The 18,104-nt window shown below is 40.2% G+C and overlaps 2 protein-coding genes across 4 annotated transcripts; one reads left to right on the plus strand and one right to left on the minus strand.

Annotated features, from left to right (window-relative positions):
• The first annotated feature begins 989 nt into the window (after positions 1 to 989).
• On the plus strand, positions 990 to 8,145 carry cyp7b1 (cytochrome P450, family 7, subfamily B, polypeptide 1). Of its 3 annotated transcripts, none has more exons than XM_065266635.2 (6): positions 990 to 1,231; positions 3,420 to 3,556; positions 4,963 to 5,559; positions 6,779 to 6,985; positions 7,405 to 7,583; positions 7,705 to 8,145. In XM_065266635.2, exons 1-6 carry the CDS (start codon positions 1,152 to 1,154, stop codon positions 8,014 to 8,016), a joined length of 1,512 nt encoding a protein of 503 aa, XP_065122707.1. In that variant the 5' UTR covers positions 990 to 1,151; the 3' UTR covers positions 8,017 to 8,145. The 3 variants fall into 3 exon arrangements, with proteins under 3 accessions (XP_065122707.1, XP_065122714.1, XP_065122723.1); XM_065266651.1 differs by having other exon boundaries at positions 1,173 to 1,228; XM_065266642.2 differs by lacking the exon at positions 3,420 to 3,556 and having other exon boundaries at positions 1,010 to 1,228.
• Positions 8,146 to 8,632: 487 nt separating this feature from the next.
• Positions 8,633 to 17,383, minus strand: slc39a6 (solute carrier family 39 member 6). Its single transcript, XM_065266623.2, has 11 exons — positions 17,264 to 17,383; positions 15,775 to 16,467; positions 15,498 to 15,642; positions 15,351 to 15,413; positions 14,083 to 14,252; positions 13,775 to 13,951; positions 11,935 to 12,016; positions 11,496 to 11,837; positions 11,105 to 11,185; positions 10,810 to 11,000; positions 8,633 to 9,165 (listed from the first exon to the last, which is right to left on the minus strand). The coding sequence occupies exons 2-11, from the start codon at positions 16,456 to 16,458 to the stop codon at positions 9,013 to 9,015; spliced, it is 2,088 nt and encodes a 695-aa protein (XP_065122695.1). The 5' UTR covers positions 16,459 to 16,467; positions 17,264 to 17,383; the 3' UTR covers positions 8,633 to 9,012.
• Between the last annotated feature and the right edge of the window lie 721 nt (positions 17,384 to 18,104).

Below are 18,104 nucleotides of genomic sequence, written 5' to 3' on the forward strand. Positions count from 1 at the left end.
TTGCTGCTGGCAGGCAAAGACATAGGCTAAACATTGAGACACTGAGACACAGGCTGGGAGAAGAAAGAGCCATTTGTTCTGTATGGAGCCAGAATACATCAGTTCTTCATCATGGGACTGTTGGAAAGAAATCAAATGCGATTGCTTAATAGGGGGTTTCCAAACATTACAGTAAATATAACTTTCAAGTTTCAATAACTTTCAATATCTTACTCACTTTATCAGCCGATCAGAAATTTTCACTTTATAAAATGCTGGGTTGTTTCAACCCATGGTTGGGTCAAAAGTGCTGGGTTTCGACAAACCTTTGATGCGTTTTTGGGTAAGATAAATACATTTTTAAGGTTAATTTAATTTTGAGTCTGTCCAGATTTATCAAACCATGGCAGCATTGTTTTGGGTTAAAACAATCCAGTACATACTGTAAAAAGTAAAAGTTGGATCAAGTAAAAAAAAAATACTTCAATTATTTTCTCACTAAAGTGAAAATTTAAGTTTAACTATTTTAGGTGTTGCCAACTGAAGTTTTTTAAGTAGAGCTACTTTCACTTTTTAATGCAAACTAAAAGTTTAATTAAACCCAGAAGTTTTGGTAGGTGTTCCAAATAAGCGGGACTTATTGTGAAGTGCAAGGGAGAGTTAAGGAACTACTGGGAAACCCCTGGGTTTACTCTGGATCACAAACATACCAATGGATTTGGCAAATAGAAAGTTTACTCAACAGCTGTGATGAAAATAAAGTTAAATTGAATGATCCAAAACACCAAAAATCATTTTAAAAAGTTTAAAATTAGTTTAAAAACAGTTTACTAATTTAAAATGTTTTTTTAACTTAATATATTATAGTTACGGAGACATACAAAATTGTGAGCAGTGCACAGCTCTGTCTTCTCCACCCTGTACGTGCGTTTACAAATGAATAGTCTATAATAAACGATAACAAGGTGTTGCGCAATGTTTATTCTTCACGTGAACCGCCTTCATGGGCGTGGCTTTTTTTTAACTTTGAATCCCACATTTGCTCGCGTGTTGCCTTTCTGGATAATGTGCGATTTGTTATTTTTTTTGTGAACTGCAGTCGCGAAATCTGGATAAGAACAGTTGTTTATAAAACTTTTTGGAGCACTGTGTTTTAGCTCAAAGTCTTGATAATGTTGGATTGGGTACTGACGATATTTCTGGGCTTGATGTCCGTGCTGCTGGTTTGTGCTCTTTGTGGAAGGAGGCGGCGGTGAGTAAATAAATCATGGTGATAAATCCTGTGTGTTTCGTTGTGCACGAGATGTCTGGTTATACCAGGTCAATATTTAAGTTAATTGACTTGCATCTTTAAAAAGTCAACAGACTTCATAGTAAGTTAAAGACGCGGATGGAATTTGTAATCGCCACTTTAATGTGTCTCTAATCTACATGAAAAAATACTGTGTACTTTAGTATTTACTATAGTAAACGGTGGTAAATAACCTTACTGGTACCAGTATATAGGTATGATGACAACATTTTCAAAAACCCCAAAGCTCAAAATTTATCACATGACTTGACAGAACAGACATTCTCATTTACAAAGATACGTGGATTGTAAAAATTCATTGAGGATTGATAAAGTTATGATATTTTTATTATTAGAAATCAGAGAAAAAAGTTATATAACACGCATGGGCTGTACATTGAGCTTTACAGCAAGTCGATTGGGACAAACCGGTTTGCTACATAAAATAAAAGTTATTTTCTAAGAAATGTTGTTTTGGATTGTTTGTATTTGGTCTCCTGTTATTCACTTTTTCACAAATTTCTTTTTATAATGATAATTATATTTATATGTGTCAATCTTTGAATTTGGCTATTAAATGAATTATTTAGTTTGAGGACAGATAGATGTGGTAGTGAGTAATGACGTCTTTTACTGATCATCATAGTGCCAAGTAAAATTGTTGGGACATGTCTATAACCTCGCATACTTCATTACTCCCAACCAAGGCATTCATGATCTAGATTCTAGAGATTTAGTGCCATATACCTTTGATAAACTGAAAGCACAGATTGATTTTATATGTGTAACTGGGTCAATAACTGGGTTTTTTAGATGGTCAGGCTGGGAGACCGACCAACTTTGTATTTCTAATATATTTCTAACTATACTCTCATTCTGGCATAATAATCAAGGACTTTGCTGCCGTAACATGATGCAATGATATTACGCAAGGCCTGAAAATAGTCCCTTTGGTAACTTTCAATAGCAGGGGACTATTTTCGGGAAAATAAAAAATTGTGATTTTTTTTTAGGCCGATATGGCTACGAACTATACTATCATTCCGGTGTAATAAGCAAGGACTTTGCTGCCGTAACATGGCTGCAGCAGGGGCAATAATATTGGTAACGTTCGATAGCAGGGGACTATTTTCGGGCACTGTGTAATATCATTGTGCCTCCTAATCTAATCAGATTCAATGGATTGTGCTAAGCTATGCTAAAAGTGGTACTGCCAGAATGGAGATCAGCTGAATGGATTCCAAAACGTTAAAAATTAAATGTTTAACTCTAGGGGAGCTGGAAAATGAGCATATTTTCGAAAAAATTGGAGTGTCCCTTTAAGCTTTACATTTATTTCTTTGGGTGTGATGCTCTTCAGAGCCACTAAAATTATCAAATGATTTTGATCTCTATGATGGGTCATTGTTTTCATTTGCAAATACAGCCACAGAAAAAAATTCATTTCAATGGTCCCTTTCAGTTTTTCTAGATTTAGTATTTATTTTTATGCGTTTAAGCTTCATTCTGTCAACTACCGAGGACATTTCTGCCAAATTCTTAATAAAAAGGGTGTTTTTATTTACATTTATTTACTGAAAATTTAAATGGGGAAAACATGGTCAAAATAACAAAAAAAGATGCAGCATTTTCCGATCTCCAATACTGATGAGAAAACAAAACAAAGTTCAAATTCATTTCAAAACAACAAAAACTAATGTTTTTACAGGAAAAATAAATATATTTTTCATGGGTTTTGTCAAGCTTTTACATTTGCATACACCCGAGGTTTGCTTTTGTTGAAATTCAACAGACACTGGACTGAAATGGTCACAATACATCTAAAAATAACTATTAAAGTAAAAACTGAAGTGGTCTCTTATTTTTTTTTCTTTCTGCGGCTGTATGAACATAATTATGTTGCTGTAAATCAACAAATCCCCATTGTACAAGTAGAAGGAAATTCCCAAAGGCAGCCTTATCCTGTAAAAGTAGGGCATGGGACACAGACAGTAGTAGTAGATCACAGAGCATCAATTTTATCAATTTTAAAGGAGATTACTAGCAAAACAACATTTTTAAAAAAATGTACAGGATTTTGTTTTTAAAAGTTTGTGAAATTTCATCAGCAGTACAATAGAGCATATTAAAAGAAAAGTGTGTGTTACAGGAAGGAAGGTGAGCCTCCGCTTATTAAAGGCTGGATTCCCTTTCTGGGTAAAGCTTTGGAATACAGAAAAAACTCTCATCAGTTTCTAACAAAACTACAACAGGAGCATGGAGATGTTTTTACAGTACTTATAGCAGGTATCTCCTACACACACATACACATTGATCCTCAACTTATTTATGATGAAACACATATTAATTGTTAAACACATAGTACATTGTTAAAGGGCCCATATTATGCAATAATATGTTTTGAAATTTAGGTGTGTTGCCAGTGTGTGAACAGAACCACCCTAAAATGAAAAAAATCCTTTTTTATTATTCATTAAAACAAAGCAGTGTCATTATAGCCTGGTCCAACCAGACTCTCGTACATTCTTTTCATTTGTACAGAGAGTCTGGCCACGCTCCATTGCAAAGCGTTACTTCCGTTAACTCTTTCACCACCAGCGTTTTTTAAAACAGTTGCCAGCCAGCGCCAGCGTTTTTCATGATTTTCACCAAAGTTTAGACAGAAAATCTTGTCATTGGCGGGGAAGCGCTTTCTCTTAATTGACGAGATATCTCGTCAATGGCGGTGAAAGAGTTAAGGAGGGTCCTCTGTTGAAGTTTAAAACTATTGGATCTGCGCAGAGTCCCTCAGGATCTCCCATACGCAGTCGCTAACGTGTGGTTGTGACGTATATCATGCGCTGAAACCGGCCGGAAACAACAAGTACGAATTATCAGACCAACAAAACTTAGCAAACCTGGTTCTTGCTCCGGCTTTAACTTCTGTATATTCGGCAGCTTTGCAACAACGGACCGAATAGCTTTTCTCACGTCTTTCTCCGCTGCCATTACTGAACTACAACTCAAACTGACGCACAACCTCAACGTCATAATTTTTAGCCACCCCCCTCTGTTCGCTGATTGGACCTGCAGATTTTTGCAGGAGAAAACAAAACTCTACAGAGCAGTCCCAGACGTACTGCTGAAGCGAAATGAAAATTAAGCAGAAGCATTTTGGAGGGCGGAGCCAGGCTACTGTCATTAGACATGCTGTTTTGATTCTCCTGTTAATGTGATGTCACACTGACAAAGCCCGCCCATGGGCACTGACTGACTGGTTAACATTTCCCAAAAGCTTTTGTAAATGTGTTTGTTAGCATGTTGTAGCACTAATCTTCATTTGCATTTGCAAAGGTACACGCATGAAAAAAATGTTTTGCTCCCGCCCAAATAAGGGCATTTTGGACATGCTATAACAAATGGTCTGTGGGGTATTTTGAGCTGAAACTTTACAGACAAGAAAAGAAATTTCCAAATGCATCTTGTGTACTTACATATGACATTTTCGTGCAAAGACTTAACAAATCACAAATTGTGTCACAAAAATTTATACAATCCACATGCATAATTAAGTCTATGTATGTAGCATTAAAAATGCATGGCTAAATAGTAGGTAAAGGAAAGCGTATTACCCAGCAGGAGACTACTTGCTGTCCTGTTAACTATCCATCTAAAAATATGTGATTTAAAAGTGTATCTGTGTCTTTATTTAGGGAGATACATGACATTTGTGATGAACCCTCTCCTGTATCCGTCTGTGATCAAACATGGAAAACAATTGGATTTTCACAAGTTTTCCGACAGTGCAGCATCCAAAGCATTTGATTATCCATCATTACAGAATTCCCGGTTTCCTGGATTAAAAGACGAGATCCAAAGGATGTACACCTTGTTACAGGGACCCGCCCTTGACCCTCTCACTTTGAGCATGATGGGAAATCTGCAGCGGATCCTGCGACGTCTCTTGTATTGTAATGAAGGGCCTAACGGTGAATGGCAGGAGGCGGAGCTGTACGAATTTTGTAAACGTGTAATGTTTGAGGCCACGTTTAACACGCTGTACGGACAGTCAAAGCATCTTCAGCTGGATCAGCTTCGAGAGGACTTTGACAAATTTGATGCTTTTTTCCCTCTACTATTGGCACGGGTGCCCATCGGCTTGCTGGGAAAAACTAAAGAAATACGTAAGAAGCTGAAGAATTTTTTCCTGCCTCATAGAGTGGCAGAGTGGAATGCTCCATGTGAGTTCATACAATCCCGAGCGGCACTCTTCCAGAAATATGATACGCTTAAAGACCACGAAATAGCAGGTGACTCCCTCACATACACCAGCAAACTTAATGAATGATTTTTTTTGTTTACCCAAACACACACACACACACATAGCCACCGAGATGTTCAGTCTATTGTCAACACCCTACTGAAGCCAAGACATTCCCATGGTACCATGAACTTCCTGGTGTCTTATCTTTGGATCATAGCTTTAGTGTATAAATATAATCTGTAGTTGTTGGGGTTATTTTCAACACAGCATTGGGTCAAAAAGGGACAAACCCAACCAGTTTTGGGTTGTGATTTAACTAATGCTGGTGTAATGGAGGCCAGCTAGTGGCTGCACTTATGTGGTTTATTTACACGGAAAATAAATAGCTACACAAGGGCTGTTTTGACATTAGCTTTCAGGTGGCATAGTGGCTAACACTGTTGCCTCACAAAAACGAGGTCCCCAGTTTGAACCCCGGCTAGGTCCTGTGGCCTTTCTGTGTGGAATTGCATGTTTTCCTCCCAAAGGCCAAGACTTGCAGGTTAGATGAATTGGAAATGCCAAATTGCTCCTACCCCGCCATGTAACAGTATCCACTTCAAATTCAGCGTTCAAAGGTTGTAAATAATTAATCTGTATTAAATGCCCCCACTAATTATTCTATAAACATAATTAAATTTTGTAAATAAAATTTATTTACAAGAACATAAAATTCCTCATAGATCTAGTCACTTATTTTTACTCTCAAAATGCACCACATTGATGTATTTACCTTTAAATGCACAAAGTGACGGATTTTCTTCAGTCTGATGCAGTGGCGAGGCTACATAATGGTCAGGGTGACACTTGCCTACGCAGATTGACGATTGGCCACTCAGATCGATCAATTATGAGCCTAAATTGTATTTCAACTGTGCGTGTGTGTAGGTATGTATGTCACCGCGTCATGGTAGGTGCGCTGTATATCCCTCTAAATATGTCATGTGATCAATGTCTTGAGGTGGAGTAACCGTAGTATAAGCGGAATAATTGCCTCTGGGCCATTGAATTATTAAAAAATAATTAGTTGTCAATTATTCCTTACATATGCTGGAATGGCCTTAAGAATAAACAAACAAACATTAGTTTTCATTCAAGAGTGGAAATCAACAGTAATACTGAAACATACTTGTAGATATTCAGATTAGCACTAAGTGAAAGCCAACCATGACTGCCACTTTTGCTGGTTCAAAGAAATGCATAAATTATCTATTTTCTCTCTGTAGGGCATCATTTTGCCATGTTGTGGGCATCAGTTGGAAACACTATCCCAGCAGCATTCTGGTGTCTGTACTATCTGATTTCACACCCAGAAGCCCTTGCAGCAGTACAAGCAGAGATTGTGGATGTGGTTGGACAGAAGAACATAGAGTCCATTCACAAAGAAGACATCAAAATAACACGAGAACAACTAGATCAAATGGTTTACTTAGGTGACACATGCACAAACATCCTGACTTTAAACATAATGGGGCAGTTTCCCGGACAGGGCTTACCCTAGTCCCATGCTAAAATGCATATTTGATCTGCCTTTATTTAAAAACACATTGCACTGACATATCTTGACCTATAATAGTGACATTGTTTTGTCTCAAGATGCACACCAGTATTGTTTTTTGTAAGAATTACTTAAATGTCCTAATATAACCAGAGGCCTAGCCCTGGATTAATCTAAACCTGTCCAGGAAACCGCCCCAATAGGATAGAAATTTATATTATGTAAAAAATCTATGTTTGGCTTAAAGTAATATACAAATTATTTTTTGTATGAACATTTTGGTGTGAACTATGCCATTAATGTCAAAATCCACTAATTTAAACTCTCTGTCTTTCTGTCAATGTTAATCTCTAGAGAGTTCAGTGAATGAAAGTTTACGTCTCTCGTCTGTATCGATGAACATCCGTGTAGTTCAGGAAGACTTCTGTTTGCGTTTGGATGCCCAGCAGTCCATCAACCTGCGCAAAGATGACATCATTGCTCTCTATCCCCAAAGCACGCACCTAGACCCTGAAATATACGAACAACCTCAGGTAACACACACACACACACACACACACACACACACACACAGTACTACTGCCTAGAGTCACATGACTGATGTTACTGTTGGTTTATTAACTGAAATGTCTTGTTTGTGTGTATTTTTTGTAGCAATTCCAATTTGACCGTTTCGTGGAGGACAGGAAGGATAAAACCGAGTTTTATAAATGCGGACAGAAAGTCCGTCACTATCGCATGCCGTTCGGCTCCGGGGCCAGCCAGTGTCCCGGGCGTTTTTTTGCAAATAATGAGCTCAAGCAGTTTGTGTGCGTCACTTTGCTGATGGGTGAAATGCAGTTGCTGCACGGCCAGCCGGAGCCGATGCTGGACAATAGCCGTGCTGGTCTGGGTGTTTTGCCACCTGCCAATCGCATCCCTTTCAGATACAGGCAAAAACAGAACCCGATGCACCCAGAGGAATAAGATGAATGACAGAAGATATTTTTATCTGTCTATAGACATTTCAAATCTATGAGGTTCAGCACTGATTTTGTCTTAGTAAATATCACAAGCAACATTATTCACACGCAATAAAAAAAAATTATATCACAATGTTGGTTGTAGCTTGTGTTTTCCACCATGAATTGATTGGATATAGAAAAGTAGGCGTTTGATTCAGAAATGGAACTTGCAGGGTTCTCACGGGTCCTTGAAAGTTTGTAAATCTGGGGGAAAAAATTCAAGGCCCTGGAAAGTTTTTGAAAATATACATACATAGATACAGGTCATTGAAAGTGCTTGAATCTATTTTATGCAGGAAGTTTTCTGGAAAAAAAGTCTATATTATTCACTGTGTAGTGTAAAGCAGAAAAGCTATTGGGAATTTTTAACTCATGTCTAAGCATGCACTGTGCTTTATCATACTAGTACTGAAACGAGCATGTGGGGTGTTTATTTTCCCCTACATTCCCTGAGGAACCAACATTCCTACACCACTAACAGTCCTTAATACGTGCCAATTTTCCCATTATCCAGTTCAGTTGAAACAGCCAATCTTCCCACTCATCTTTCAATTAAAAACAGAGATCAGACACAAACATCACTGGGACACACAGAACATTTTTACTGGAATGTAGCAGAGACGGCATGTGCAAAATGAACAAAACAACACTTGTATGACACTTACTTTAAATACTGTACAACACGGTGTAACACAAAATCCACATTCTGAATGTGGTTCAAATTCTTTTATACTGAAACTATAACAGTCAATACTTAAAATGCTGTTTTATATGTCCACGTACTACAAATGAAATGATAATTGATGGTGGTTATCGAGCTGCTGTCACCCGTCAATAGACTAGATGAGATTTTAAGCATGCCAACGAGTGGTTTAGGTGGGGTACAGGTGAAGAAGCAGCTTTATAATTGTTAATGTTTTTTAAATGGAGTGGCGTTTTTGGAGTTATTATTGTGAGGTCAGAAGCCAATGTCCAGTTGTATCCTATGTTCAAAAACTGCAATGAGCAGCATGATTCCAAAACCCAGGAGAATTCCAGCATTCTGCAAGAGGAAGAAACCGTAGTGGCTGAAGCCTGCTTCACCCGCATCATTGTGTAACATTTCAGGTACCTACAAATAAAAACAGACAATCACATCACATCACTGTGTACACACATTACATTTGCAGAAATACTGTATTTTTATTCATACTGATAAATTCCTCATCTGTCTGTGCATGTCTGTGTGTTCTGTTTCTGCACATGTCTGTTTGTGCGCATGTGTGTTTTTGTCTGCGTCTGTCTGTCTGTCTACACATGTCTTTCTGCGTCTATTTGTCTGCATGTGTCTGTCTGTGTCTGTCTGCTTGCTTCTGTCTGTGTGTGTTTGTCTGCGTCTGTCTGTCTGTCTGTCTCTCTCTCTCTGTGTGTGTGTGTGTGTGTGTGTGTGTGTGTGTGTCTCTTTGCGTGTGTGTCAGTCTGCGTCTGTCTCTCTGTCTGTGTCTGTCTCTTTGCGTGTGTGTCTGTCTGCGTCCGTCTATCTGCGTGTGTTTGTGTCTGTTTTTCTATGCGTGTCTGTCTCCGTGTGCTTGTCTCTCTGGGGGTGTGTGTCTGTCTGTCTGTCTGTCTGCGTGTTTATACCTGCGTCTGTCTGTCTGTTTGCGTGTGTTTGTCTGCGTCTGTCTCTCTGCGTGTGTCTGTCTGCGTCTATTTGTCTGCACTTGTCTATCTGTCTCTGGGCGTGTGTGTCTGTCTGTCTCTGTCTGTCTGTCTGCGACTCTTTGCGTGTGTTTGTGTCTGTCTGTCTATGTGTATCTGTCTGCATCTGTCTGTCTGTGTGTGTTTGTCTGCGTCTGTCTCTCTCTCTCTCTCTGTGTGTGTGTGCGTGTGTGTGTGTGTGTGTGTGTGTGTGTGTACGTATGTCTGTCGGCCTGTCTGCATGTGTTTGTTTCTCTGCCTGTGTGTGTGTGTGTGCGTGTGTGTGTGTCTGTCTGCATGTTTTTATCTGCGTTTGTCTGTATGTCTGTTTGCGTCTGTCTGTCTTCATGTGCATGTGTGTCCGTCTGTCAGCGCATGTGCCTGTCTGTGTCTGTTTGTCTGAGTGTGTGCGTGTGTCTATCTGCGTCTGTTTGTCTGTCTGTGTTTGACTGTCTGCATCTGTCTATCTGTGTGTGTTTGTCTGTGTCTGATTCTGTCTGTATCTCTCTCTCTGTGTGTGTGTGTGTGTGTGTGTGTGTGTGTGTGTGTGTGTGTGTGTGTGTGTGTGTGTGTGTGTGTGTGTCTGCGTTTGTCTGTCTTCATGCGCGTGTCTGCCCGTTTGCGTTTGTCTGTTTGTTTGCATGTGTTTGTCGGTGTCTGTCTGCGTGTGTACATCCGTGTGGGTGCGTGCATCTATTTGTGTTCAAGCTACTCACCATGGTAGTCTGCTTTTGACTGTCTGCCTGTGTTTGTATCTGTCTGTCTGTCTCTGTCTGTTTTTATCTACGTCCGTCCGTCTGTCTGTCTGTCTGTCTGTCTGTCTGTCTCTGTGTGTGTGTGTGTGTGTGTGTGTGTGTGTGTGTGTGTGTGTGTGTGTGTGTGTGTGTGTGTGTTTCTGTCTGTCTGTGTGTGTGTGTGTGTCTGTCTCTCTATGTGAGCGTGCCTGTGTGTCTGTCTGCGTCTGTCTGTTTGCGTGCATTTGTTTGCGTGTTTGTCTGTTTGCATCTGTTTGTTTGTGTCTGTCTGCGTGCGTGCATCCGTGTGGGTGCGTGCATCTGTTTGTGTTCAAGCTACGCACCATGTCTACGAGGGAGACATACAGGAAAAGCCCAGCCGTCAGAGCGAAGATCCACATGGCAACATTTTCTGCATAATGACCAATCAGAATTCCTGTAATCATGCCCAGATATCCCATTAGGGCAGACAGCAGATTGTAAAGAATGGCCTGACGTACTGACATACCCGCTTTCAGCAGGACCGCAAAATCACCTACAGAAGGTGCAGAGAAGTTTGTGAGCATTTGAAAAAACACTAAAAGGCTTATCTTAAAATATTGGTCAATCATTTGCCTCAGCCAGGTCATATCATCTTACCCAGCTCATGAGGAAGCTCATGACAAAATACAGCAACTGAAGTACTAAGGCCACTTGACAACCCTTCTGTAAAAGCTGCTCCTGAAATTTAAACAAATAACTTTAGTCAATGATGCCCTGACATACAAATTTTAATCACAGTTAAACACAGAAAAACAATAATTTGTAGTCAAATTTCCTTTTACTCATCAAAAAATAAAGCATGAAGATAACATGCAAATAATAATCAACGTCGGGCCAGTAACCTGCAAAATATGTCACACGAGCTTACATTTCCAGTCTGAAGCATTCGCTTGCGTTTGAATGAAAGTCAATGGGACGAAAAGTCTAGTGTGACCGCAGCATTAGGGTATGTCCAGGGTTAAAGCTACTCGAGTATGTGTGCATTTACCTATGGCAAGTCCATCACTGAAGTTATGTAGTCCGTCCCCCATGATGACCATCCAAGCAAGAGTAGCCACGCCAGCCTGCTGGAAGTGTTGAAGCGAGTAGGAATGCGTGTGTCTATGCGTGTGCGTGTGAGGGTGGTGGTTCTGAGAGTGATGGTGATGCAGTATGTGGTGGTAGTCATGGTGATGATGATGCTGCTCGTCCGACTGGCCAACGGTATCGTGAAAGTGGGAGTGGCATTTGTTTTCACAATCCGTATCAGTGTAGAGCTCCGTCTCCAGCATCACTTCCTCTTCCTCTGCAATACCCCGCCCACACGCACCACCACCATTCGTTTCAGCACCTGATGCAACGACATGGAAGTAGGTTTATTTTGACTTAAACATTGTATCACCCGGTCGGGGCTGAAGCCTTCACAGAATAGAGACTTGTTTGTTTACCATCAAGTATTTTGACGTCAATGTCTTCTAGTGATGGCAACTTTTCGGTCTCCAAAACTTCTGCGGCCAGTTCACCCCTCTTCTGTACGTATATACACAGAGATGATTACGAAGTAACATCACATTTTTATATAACATGCTAAACCCATAATATTTTCACTTTAGAATGTGAACTTTTGGACACATTTATGTATAATGCTTATGTAATTTAGACACAAAACATCAAGCTATGCATCACATTTTGTTTCATAATACAAAAACACTGATAGATATCAAGTGTTATTTTGGTATCCAAATACATATTCAGACCTGCCAACCTTGGAATTTTTTTTTGAGTACAGTAGCATCGGCCGAAAGGACAGAACACGGGTTTTTAACATAAGTTAACACATGCACGCGCACATGCACGCACACACACCTCTTGGTAGCTTTCAAGGTAACATGCTGCACATTGCACTCACTTTTTTCCCCATCCTGCCATAATCTGCTTTAAAAATAATTATAAATGTGAATAAAATCATGTTTAACTAAATTTGCCTTACATGGTGATTAATAACATTATTAATGTTAAATACTGTATTCTCCAAAGTTTAGCATGTCTGCACAAACACTGTTAAAAGTGATATTACTGTTAAATAGTGAGAGATGGTTAACCCACAAATAACTTTCTGTTATCATTTACTCAACCTCATATTGTGTCTAACCTTCATGATTTCTTTCTTGAGTGAAACACACACACAAAATTGAGAAAAAAAATTGTTGTTTTTCCCTGACTAGCAAAAAATACAATGGAGTGGGGACCAGACACTGTGGTTATCAACACTCTTTAAAATAACTTGTGTATCACACAATAAAGAAACTCATAAATGTTTGGATGGTCTGTTCTGTTATGTAAACTATGACTGAATTACATGTTTTAAGTTAACTATACCTTTAAGACAGTATTTTAGAGTTAACACTGCTTTAAATTCAACCATAACTGTGACAGTAGTGCTGTTAACTGTATGTCTGTCTGTAATTTATTGTAGCTTTGTTTTCAGTGCAGTACAGTACGGCATAGGCACCTATCACGTGAGCGCTCGAGACACGAGATATTCTCCATTTATAAAACTTTATTTGATGTGGTTTGTATATGATGTTTTATTTTATTGACAATTATCAAGAGCGCGTTATTTCAGAACGCATTTAATCCGCTTCACTCGGATGTCAGGTGGATTCCCTTCACTGAGAGTGAACTTTCCGTTTTTTTACTTTTTCGTAAGCGCTCAATTATAAATGATGCTCATTTACAAATCAGAAGTAATGTTAGCGCATCTTGCGGTCAAGTGCACGTTATGAAACGGAGCCCGCGCGACTGTCGACTTCAAAGGATTAAGCTAATGCATTATTTCATTATTTGCACATCCACCCTGACCAGTTTACCTTAGCGGGTCAGACGTCTTGAATCTCCGTTGAAAAAGATGGTCAGAAACTGCGGGTGGAGGAAGGAGATCACGCTGGATTTTGTGATTCCATCGATAGCAGACTCTTGTTACTGATTGGCCATACGACTTGTCAATCATCCCCACTTTCTATGTGGTGGATGAGCCCAGTGCTATGATTGGACATTTTTTTCTTTTTTCTGTTGCTTCTTTTGAGTACTCCACGCGGCAAAGGGCGTCATCAGGTTTTTGCGTAGTTTAGAGTGACAAATCGTACCACCGTACTTTGAGGTCAAAATGAGTACCTGCTACGCAAAATGCGTACAGGTTGGCAGGTCTGCATATTGCATTTCACCCAAGTGTATGAAACATGAGATTTGAGCCTAACAGTATGTATTTTGAATGTGCATCATCCTTACCTTCTGCTTTTTGTCTTTATACATTTTGCCAAGGGTCAGGAAGTGCTCTATAAGAAACATAATGTAGACTCCACTCAGTGCGGTCAATCCCGTCCACACTGGCCGAAGATAATCCTCCTCCGTCTCTTCTCCGTGGTTATGATGCTCTAAGTGGCTGTGCTGTGGATGACCCAGTGACTGACAACCACCAATAAAAAAAAATCATTAGGATATCTCTTCCAAGTGTGTTTATCACACAATTCTATCATATCTCAGTATGGACCATTAAATATGAAAATTTTACGATCATCATGATCCAAATTTCTTACATGAGGTATGAGATGAAGGAACGCATCTCCACTGAGAGTGCCCACTGCGAGGGCCACCAAGAAGCTTAGCAGGAAGTTGAAGCAAACTTTGTTAATCAGCGGGATCAAAACCACGCCCACCAGCGCCAGCAAGCTGATTAAAGTGATGGAGATAAACCCTCCTATCCAAGCTGGAACACAAACATAACACTGAAAATAAAGACCAATGAAAGCCAATAGGGTCCCCTTTACAAACAGACTATAACTACCAGAAAGATGTTAGTTAATATCGATAATGAAAAAAGGGCCGTATGAGAAAAAATTTTGTAGGCCAACCCAGAAGTTAGCTGGACACCGGTTCCCTCGCCGAAAAGCCCATTTATTTTGCCCATAAACTTTTAGATTATTGCAAAAAAAGGAATAAGGGGTTGTGCACACCGAAATTTTTAAACGCGGCTAACAACGGCTGGAGGATGCCGAATGTCAGCTGTTTTTCAGCTGTGTGCCAGCTTTCTTCAGCTGAGCGCTTTGGTACCTGTGATACTTCAGCTGTGACCCGGTTGGTTGCTGTGGTAATGTCCCACCCCTTCTCCACTGTGATTGGACGGCCTTGTGAGAACTGACATTGACGAGTGGAGCTTTTCACCCAAAGTTGAATATTTTTCAACTCTCCGCGCTTAGCGCTATGGGGGCGTGCACACCAAAGTTTTTACGCCTGCGGCCAGCGCATGTTTTCAATTGTTTCCAATGGAAGCTCGGCGTTTTTCAAATAAGCCAGCAGCTGGCAGTTTTCTGCGACTTTTCCGCGTTCAGCGCTGAGTGCCGAGAGTTGAAAAATATTCAACTTTGGGTAAAAAGCTCCGCTCGTCAATGTCAGTTCTCACGCGGCCGTCCAATCACAGTGGAGGAGGGGAGGGACAAGTATCACAGCAACCAACCATCTCACAGCTGACGTATCAGAGCTACCAAAGCTCTCAGCTAAAGAAAGCTGGCACTCAGCTGAGAAACAGCTGGCATTCGGCGTCCTCCCGGCGTTTTCAGTCGCGTTTAAAAGTTTTGGTGTGCACAACCCCTAACCGCGGAAAAACTGCCGAGCGCCGATTTTCAGCACAGAAGAAAACCGCTAGCTGCTGGCTTTTTTTAAAAATGCAGAGCTTCCATTGGAAAAAATTGAAAACATGCACTGGCCGCAGGTGTAAACGCTTTGGTGTGCATTTTTTTTCCCCATGTAGCAACTTCTTATCAACCGCCCTTTTAAAGACGATGTTATTAAAATGACAAACACTTACCAACTTTAAGAGAGACATTCTTAATGGTGTGATTACGCGGATTGTGGTGATGATGGTTATGATCTAGAAAACACACAGAAGAAAATTGTTATATGTATTCTGCTGATCAACTGTTAAAACTTGAGTTTATTCAAATCAAAGCCTTACCTGATTGGTCACTGTCATGCAGAAGGCAGGACTCAGAATCAATTTGCATAAGAAGAGTAGGGCACAAGTAAGCAAAGTCGCTGACAGACAGACCCACTTCCTTTATCATGCCATGAGAATGGAGGATTGTGGAGGCATTCTGACACTGGAAGAAAAAAGCTAAACTTGATTTTCCTGGGTTTGTAAATGGTCGATTTAGTATGCAGTGATGAAATATTCCCTTCCATTATCCTTTATTTAAGTGTATGTGAATTAGAATAAATATGCAATTGTGTACCTCCAGACTGGGATGTCCATGTTCATGCTCATCATGGTCATCCTCGTGTACATGAGTGGGTGTGTCCTCTTGCTGATGGGTGTGGTTAGCGTGTGTTACATTGGGCTGGGTGGAATTAAACGTGGTGTGGTTCTGGGTTAAATCATCATCTGCGCTACGCTCGATTCGTCGTATTTTCGTGATGACGGATGGCGTGGTAAAAGGTGTGGTCAATTCCTGATTCATTTTTATGTTGAGATTGTGGTGTGCATCCGACTGGCTTTTCTTTCCAGCGGCAGGGTCAGACTGCACTTTTGGGACAGGTTCACTCTTCTCCACATTATGGTCGCCACCCACCTTCTTGCTGGTGACAGGATGCTCGTGTGTCACGAGTTTGTCCATGTGGGAATGTACGCGAGAATGCGAGTGAGTATGATTGTTCGCGTTTCCATGGTGATGCACCATCACTTTTCGGATGCGGTCCAGCCCCACCCCCTTAAGTAGGTTGTACAAGCCTTCCAAAGTAATACTCCCGTTCTGGCCATACTTATCAAACAGTGCATGCAGGCTGCGCTGCTGCTCCTGCTCTGCCACACGACTATCAGTCTCAATGATGACAGACTTGCAGTCTGATCCCGCCCACACTGAACACGCCCACAGCAGTGCCAGTGACACTGACAGGAGGTGTGGCCACCTGCCAATCATACTGGCATCCTATGAGATAGAATAGTATGTTGTTAAAACAAACAAATATTCAGTTTATAAATGTATTACATTTTTATTCTTTTTCAAACAAAAATGGTTAATGTGTGGATTTTCGTAAGAGATTTCATTAAACACTTTAAGTGTCGCTTCCCCTAACTATAATACTTTTTATATTTATATATTTTTGTAAAAATCAAATCTATATTTTCCTGAAAATGTTTGCCTTTCATATATGCTAATGTAAAGTAGCAGTCTGTGTGTAAATAATGAGATTCATTTTATCGTAATGCATTTTCATCACTGGTGTGCATCACCCAAACACAACAAACATCACTGACACTTTACAAATTGCGGCTTTTTAGTAACACGCGTTTTGCGCTTTAATGTGTTGCACAGTGAAGTTTACTTTAGTCCACACAAATAGTAAGAGTAACATATGGTTTAGTGAGTACGCAAAACAACGGGCGTCACGCGGCCTGGCTGGTTAGGTCTAGTGCACCGGCTTTCTATCATCCTATTTGTAATTGAACGTACATGTAACGGACTTAGCACACATCAAAAATAACAACTAATGCTTACCGGAGCTCCACGCGCACCACACTCAAATGTAAGCGCGTTCTCGACGGCGATTCTGCACACAACACCACGCGCTTATTGACCAGGCCGTGTGCAAAAAAGACGTCATCATAAGACCGGAAACTGATATTTTTGTTTCAGAGAGTACACGGGAGCTATCACTTCGAGACAACGTCGTGTCCCTGTCATTTTTGAACCAACGATTCACGGCACTGGCGATATTACTTACCGATTTGAGGTTGTTATAGGTACCTTGAAGCAAAAACAAACAGCGGGCGCTCCGCGATCAAGCACGGATGCTTTTAAAGAAGTGCCAGAAGCTCATACCATTGGTGCGGGTGTAGTCACATGACCCAGAAGATTCTGATTCAGAGTCAGACCACATGCTTAGTCAAACAAACGCCCAAGAATTTCGTTTGTATGTCTAACCAAAGTTTCAGGTTTATGGTTGGATTAGAGTTTATTTCAGCCAAACATCAGATGATTAAAAGTTTTAAAAACTTTTCCATGTAGCCATTAAATAATAAACTTGGTTTAGGTTAGGGTTTGTTTTCTACGACGTGTAAGATCCCTTTTAGGATATAAACAGCTTTATTGACAATGGTTTAGTATTAAGATAGAGTCGTCAATACAAAGTGTTAATATTTATGTTACACAGGTTGGTCAATTAGCAGGAGACTCATTTCTTAGCATAATCTTTAAATAACGCACACCCAAAAAACAAATATTCACTTTACCCAAAGTGCATTGTGATTATAACACTTTAATCCAAAAAAACTTGGAACCATTAATGTTGTTAAAAGACCTTTAACCACTTTTTAAGACAAATGATGTTGGACCACCCACTCACTATTTCTCTAGCGCATATGTCGGTTCAGAGCGCAAATCCATTCCACTAGATAGGGCCTAATCAATTAAACTCCGTTTCGCGTTTTAGCTACAGTATTGACGTCCTTAAATTTCACTTGGCCAATTTAGAGTCCATATAAATTAAACTCTATTTCGTGTTTTTATACGTTTCACCGACTGGCCTTCCGCGACACAACAAGGTAAGCAAAGTGTTTAGGTTA

The sequence above is a fragment of the Paramisgurnus dabryanus genome, chromosome 6, assembly GCF_030506205.2.
Source record: "Paramisgurnus dabryanus chromosome 6, PD_genome_1.1, whole genome shotgun sequence".
NCBI classification, from domain to species: domain Eukaryota; kingdom Metazoa; phylum Chordata; class Actinopteri; order Cypriniformes; family Cobitidae; genus Paramisgurnus; species Paramisgurnus dabryanus.